Source organism: Myotis davidii, unplaced genomic scaffold (genome assembly GCF_000327345.1).
Source record: "Myotis davidii unplaced genomic scaffold, ASM32734v1 scaffold509, whole genome shotgun sequence".
NCBI classification, from domain to species: Eukaryota; Metazoa; Chordata; class Mammalia; order Chiroptera; family Vespertilionidae; genus Myotis; species Myotis davidii.
Genome location: NW_006382996.1, coordinates 29,956 through 36,978, shown reverse-complemented (window position 1 = coordinate 36,978; position 7,023 = coordinate 29,956). Strand labels below are relative to the sequence as shown.

The window sequence follows — 7,023 nt, the reverse complement described above, 5'->3', positions numbered from 1 at the left end:
GCCTCGGCTGCTGAAAACAGGTTTCTGGCCTTTGTTTACTGTCTGTATTTGATACAATGTTGTGGTCCAGCTGGCTGAAGCTCCGCTGAGTAAATCAGGTTTCTGGGTTTTTTTTAGCTTCTTTATTCGCAACATAGTTGCTGAGAGTTGCAGGCTGAGAGGACTGCAGCTCCAGGCGGGGAACATTGGAGTTCTCCGTCACTGAAGCAAGCAAGCCTCATGTTAGTTTCAAGCTGCCTGGCTGCGGGCCGCCATCTTGGCTGACAGTTAATTTGCATATCTTGCTGATTAGCCAATGAAAAGGGTAGCGGTCATATGCCAATTACCATGTTTCTCTTTTATTAGTGTAGACTAGCATTTTTTCCTTTATAGGAAATGAGGAATATTACCTCATTTTAATCAAGAACTAATCAAGATCAAGTTTGGGTTTCAGATTTTATTTTGAGGTATAATTTACATAGAATAAAATGTACTCATTTTAATTGTACAGTTTGATAAATTTTGACAATTGTATATGTCTCCAAAACCAGAATCTCAATAAAGACAAATAATTCAATATTTCCCCACCAATTTTTTTTATGTCCTTTCTTATCATTTACCTTATCTTCAGCACCAGGCAATTAGCCATCTACTTTCTGTAATTATAGGTTCAGTAATACAAAGTGTATTGGGTTTTTAGAGTTTTATATAGTTGAATTATACCATATGTATGTTTTTGAGCTTGGCATCATTTTTTAAAAATTTATTGGGATGACATTGGTTCATAAGATTACAAGTGTACAATTCTATGATACATCATCTGTATATTGCATTGTGTGCCCACCACCCAAAGTCAGATTTTCTTCCTGTTTTATATCCTGATTATGAATTCTTAACTTTATATGATTCTTAACTTTATCTGTCTGACATATTTTTCTTAGCATGATACTCTCAAGATCCATCCATGTTGTGGCAAATGGCATATATTTTCTCTCTATGGCTGAATAATATTCCATTGTATCCTGTGTAACATTTACATGTTCAAAGGGCTTTTATTTTTTGCATTTCTAATTTATTTATATTGAATTAGTGTTAACAAAATAAATTATAACGTATCTGTTTTCCTTGGTAACAGAGGTTTGATATTCTATCATTGTGTAGATGGAAATCTATTTGAAAAGAAAAAAGTGTATATAAGTGGGATTGTATAACCAATGTTTCCTTCCTTCCTTCCTTCCTTCCTTCTTTCCTTCCTTCCTTTAATTATTATTTTTAAAATTCTCACCCAAGGATATTTTTCCATTGATTTTTAGAGAGAGTAGAAGAGAGAGGGAAAGACAGAGAAACAGTGCTGTGAGAGAAATACATCGATTTGTTGCCTCTTACACATGCCCCAGTGAGGGCCTGGGCAGGGAGGAGCCTGCAACCAAATTATGGGCCCTTGACTGAAATCAAACCCAAGACCCTACGGTCCACAGGCTGATGATCTATCAATTGAGCCAAACCAGCTAGGGCTTATTTATTTATTTATTTAATACTTAATTTTCACTTTTTTTTTTTTTTTTTACTAAGACCATTCAGTCTATCCAGCCATCTAATTTCTCTGCTTCTATAGAAACCTGAGCTCTTGATTGTTGCTAGGAAAAAATAAGAAAACCACATGATTGGTGCCATAGTTAATACCTATTTGCTAGTCACTCATTTATTCAAGACCTTGGACCAAGTACTGGGAATTTAATACAAAGGATATCGAAATACACTTCCTGTTCTAGAAGTACATCACTTAGTGTTCAAAGGTCAAGTGCAGAGAGAAGATGAAGGTACTATTCAGATAGCAGATAATGTCATTCAAAAAAATCATCCAAGATTACTAGAAAACACGGAGGTAAAAGACACGATATATTTAAAATAGCTAAGTTACATGAAGAACATTAAGAGATCCATTGAGATAATTTTCCATTTATCACTTGTATCTGTTAGGATTTGCTGCGTAAGAAACCACTCCCCAAACTTCAGTAGCTTAAAGCAACCCAATTTTGTGATAGGCTGGGAAGTTCTTTCGGTGCTGGCTGCTTTAATTGGTGATTGATGGCATAAGATGGCTTCACTTACATATCTGCAGCCTCACTTAACTCACATGTATTTGGATGACATTGGTTAATAAGGTTACATAGGTTTCAAGTGTACACTTCTATGATACATCACCTATATATTGCATTGTGTGTTCTCCACCCAAAGTCAAATCATGTTACATCACCATATACTTGGCCCTCTTACCCTTTACTACTTTCCCAGTCCTCTCCCCTCTGGTAACCACCAAACTGTTGTCTGTGTCTATGAGTTTCTGTTTTATATCCCACATATGAGGGAAATCATGTGGTTCTTTGCTTTTTCTGATTGACTTATTTTCCTTAGCATAATATTCTCCAGGTCCATCCATGTTATTGCAAATGGCAGTATTTAATCTTTCTTGTGGCTGAGTAGTGTTCCATTGTGTATATGTATGACAACATCTTTTCCCAATCATCTATTGAAGGACGCTTTGGTTGTTTTCAATGAATAATGCTTGATATTTTTTCTTTTTGTCTTTCTGATTGTATCTCCTAGTTTCTGCTTCAGATAACCTGCATTAAAATTTGCCTTGCTTTAATAGTCTATGTGCTTAGTGACTACAAATAAATAAATAAATAAATAAATAAATAAATACATGTTTCTACCATAGCTAAATAATATGTACATACACATATATACATGCTCATATTAAAATGTTCCAAACAAGAACATTGATTGCTATTTTTTTTTAATATATTTTATTGAATTTTCACAGAGAGGAAGGGAGAGAGATAGAGAGCCAGAAACATGGATGAGAGAGAAACATCGATCAGCTGCCTCCTGCACATCCCCCACTGGGGATGTGCCCGCAACCCAGGCACATGCCCTCCACCAGAATCGAACCCGGGACCTATCAGTCCGCAGGCCGACGCTCCATCCACTGAGCCAAACCGGTTTCGGCTGATTGCTATTTTTTGTTTTAATCACATTTCATATGTTTTGAATAGATATTATACTTTATTTGTACACTGTACTTTTTGTTAAATTTATTCTCTTGGTTATTAATTTAAAAAAATATATTTTTATTGATTTCAGAGAGGAAGAGAGAGGGAGAGAGAGATAGAAAGATCATTGATGAGAGAGAATCATTGATGGGCTGTCTCCTGCACACCCCCCACTGGGGATCGAGCCTGCATCCCGGGCATGTGCCCTTGACCAGAATTGAACCTGGGACCTTTCAGTTCTCAGGCTGATGCTCTATCCACTGAGCCAAACCGGCTAGGGCAGTAATTAAGTTTTTTAAAAATATACTTTATTGATTTTTTACATAGAGGAAGGGAGAGGGATAGAGAGTTAGAAACATTGATGAGAGAGAAACATCAATCAGCTGCCTCTTGCACACTCCCTACTGGGGATGTGCCCTCAACCAAGGTACATGCCCTTGACCAGAATCGAACCTGGGACCCTTCAGTCCGCAGACCGACACTCTATCCACTGAGCCAAACTGGTTAGGGTAGTAATTAAGTTCTTATGACTGTGACTAAAATAATATTTGCTGTTGTTTATTGTTATTAAAGTCCACTGATTTTAAAATACTTTTTTATTTTTTTCAGTTAGAACATCAAATTCCCTTATTAATTCCACTAATTTTCTATTAGAGTTTCTTGAGTTTTCAGGATATGTAAATATGTTCTCTGGATAAAAAACAGATATGCCAAATTTCATCACTTTGAAGACAGCATGAATTGTAGGAAATACAATTAAGCTGTGTGTCACTATTAAAAACAACAACAATTGCTGGCGCGGATGCGGAGAAAAGGAAACCCTTGTGCACTGCTGGTGGGAACGCCGATTGGTGTAGCCACTATGAAAAAAAGTATGGAGTTTCCTCAAAATTTAAAAATGGAACCTCCATTCGACCCAGCCATCCCACTTCTGGGAATATGTCCTAAAAAGCCGGAAACACTAATCAGAAAGAATCTATGCACCCCTATGTTCATAGCAGTGTTATTTACAATAGCTAAGATTTGGAAACAACTCAAATACCCATCAGTAGATGAGTGGATAAAAAATCTTGGGACATTTACCCAATGGAATACTAGGCAGCTGCAAAAAGAGGGATCTCTTACCCTTTGGAACAGCATGGATGGACCTGGAGACTATTATGTAAAGTGAAGTAAGCCAATGTGAGAAAGACAAATACCACATGATCTCACTTATTTATAGAATCTAATGAACAAAATGGACTGACCAGCAAAATAATACTTGAAGCATGGAGGCATGGAACAGACTGACATATCTTGATGTGGGGATGGGTGGATAAGGAGAGCTAAACCAAGGATTTATATACTTAGACCAGCATGGCTTTCTAATTCAAACTGTCATTGCATGCGCAGTTATTATGTCATTTCAAATGCTCTACTAATCCTGAGACTTTAAACCTAAACCTTTGTGATCCATAATGCAATCTCCTATTTCCATCCCGTCTATAATCTTCTGAGCACCCACAAGTCATTTTAGACATTATTGCTCTACTAAGAGTTGAATAATTCTTAAATAATTCCTATTTATGAGTTTGCAATGATTTTAGCTATAGATTCCAATGAATATTTATTAAATTTTATCCAGTATTTCTGTGTTGATGGTAGTAATATTTTCCTCTGTTTTCTCAATATTAGATGCACTATAAATCTTTCACATGTATTTTAACTTGGGACTTCTCGTCTGTTTTAGACATTATACACAACATTACTCTTCTACATGTGTTTAGATATCACTATTGTATGCATTTTGAGTAGTGCTACAAAGCATTTCACCCTATATTTTCCCAAGGAATGACTTTTATATATATTTAAATTGTATTTGGAAGTTAATTTTTTTAAAAATATTTAAATAAATTGACATAGAAAACTGTCAGATATTAGTTTGAAAAAATACAGATACCAAAATGGCTTGAACAGGGCTCAATGGAAGTTTGGTTGAAGAAATGTTGGGAAAATTAATGTAACTCATGTATATACTGTTAAAAAACAAACAAGATCGTAAACTTCAAAAATACAATGGATCCTTGTTTCTGAGATGTCTGAAAACATTATTTCCTTTTATTAGAAGAGAGAAAAACAATTCTTTTGATGGAATCCTTGAAGGCTTTCTTAACTTGATTGTTTCTCAGTGTATAAATAAATGGGTTTAACATAGGTGAAATAGAAGAAATGAGCAGTGAAACTACTTTATTAACGGTCACTTGCTCCTTTGCTGAAGGATTCATGTAGATGAAAATGCATGTGCCATAGGTGATGGAAACCACAATCATGTGGGAAGAACAGGTGGAAAAGGCCTTTTTCCTTTGCTGAACAGAAGGGAATCTCAAAATTGTCTTGATAATGGAAGCATATGACAGACCCACACAAGTGAGAGTGATATTCAGGGTCAGGACAGCACAGATTATGACTGTCTGTTCGATGAGCCATGTGTCTGAGCATGAGATTTTCACTAAGGGAACTCCATCACAGAAAAAATGATCAAGCCTGTTAGAGTCACAGAATTTTAGAGTTAAAGCCAGTCTAAGTGGTGGGACTATGATACATAAACCAGACACCCAACTGCTAATGACAAGAGTCTGGCAGACCTTGGTGCTCATGATGGTGGTGTAATGCAGGGGCTTGCAGATGGCCACATAGCGGTCATAGGACATGGCCGCCAGAAGGAAAAATTCTGTCACTCCACAGAGGTCAGTAAAAAACACTTGGATGAAACAATCGTTGTAGGTAATGACCTTGTCACCTGCTGCAATACTATACATGTACCTGGGAATACAGGCAGATGTGAATGCGATCTCCAGAAAGGAGAAATTTTTTAAAAAGAAGTACATAGGTGTTTTTAGGTGAGAATCCACAGAGGTTAGTGTGATGATGGTCAGGATCAATATGTCAAATTTTAACATGTTCTGACATCAATTAATAAAAAATATGTTCTCCTTGTGTATCTAATTTATGAGAATATCCTCTTTATTGTTTAACTTATTGTGTTCTGTCCCTAGTGATGTTGGGGCCGAATTATAGTGACTACTGAGTTCACAAAGCTTCCGATATAGAGAAAGATCACTTACTGAGCATCATGGTTTATTTAAGAGTCAGAATCCTTTCAGGAAATTTAGTCACTTAATTTCATATTGAATTGAAATCTTCAGGTTTTGAACATTATTCAATGCTGAAAATATGTTTTCTTCATGACATTACAATTTATTTTATAATTAAAGTCAATAAACAGATTGACCAGAACATATAACTAACTGATTTCTGTTTATTCTATCTTCCAAACAAATGTCCAAAATGAACACAGGAATCTGTAATGAGACGCTATGACTTCAGTCATTTTGTTATTCTTTTTGGGGTAGGAAGAAGAATGCAAGAGCATGCTTGTATATTTCTATATAAAGATACTTTATTATTTTTAATTTGAGGTTGAATAGTCTATACAAAGATAGCCTAAATATTTCTCTAATTAAGCAAGATACAGTTGTATATAAACAATCACAGAAATCCATTTTCTTGTCAGAGGAAATTATAATCTAGATCCTAAAAGGGAATTCCAATCAAAGAGACAAACTATCATACTTACTTTTCTGTTTGTAAATCAAACTTCTGTTGGCTCTTTAAATATAGCAATATTAAGACTACAGTCATATTTTCGTAAAAATATGTATGTCTTCACATTCACTGGGATGTCTGGGAATACAGAGTTCCCTTTGTTTTCCATTTCCGACAAACTGGACAGACTTGCCTCTGATGGGCTTAGTGCTACTGTAAGCCTCCAAAGATTTTCCTACTGTCTCCATCACTAGGAAAAAAATTACTCTAAAGGCTGAGAACTCTCTTCAATGGTGGAAGAGATACTAATTTAAATAATCAGGACAGAGGAAAATGCTTTTATGATGTCAAATGTGATTTTTTTTTTAATTTGCAGAAAATGCCAGTAAGTGAAAACAACAAA

At 35.6% G+C, this 7,023-nt stretch overlaps 1 protein-coding gene across 1 annotated transcript; it reads right to left on the bottom strand.

Annotated features, from left to right (window-relative positions):
- Positions 1 to 5,122: 5,122 nt before the first annotated feature.
- Positions 5,123 to 5,974, bottom strand: LOC102771897 (olfactory receptor 6C2-like). The gene has a single exon (XM_006777894.1). It carries the CDS (start codon positions 5,972 to 5,974, stop codon positions 5,123 to 5,125), a length of 852 nt encoding a protein of 283 aa, XP_006777957.1.
- Between the last annotated feature and the right edge of the window lie 1,049 nt (positions 5,975 to 7,023).

What these genes read in the sequence shown, in the direction of transcription:
- LOC102771897 (XM_006777894.1), bottom strand. Translation starts at nt 5,974, where the DNA reads ATGTTAAAATTTGACATATTGATCCTGACCATCATCACACTAACCTCT.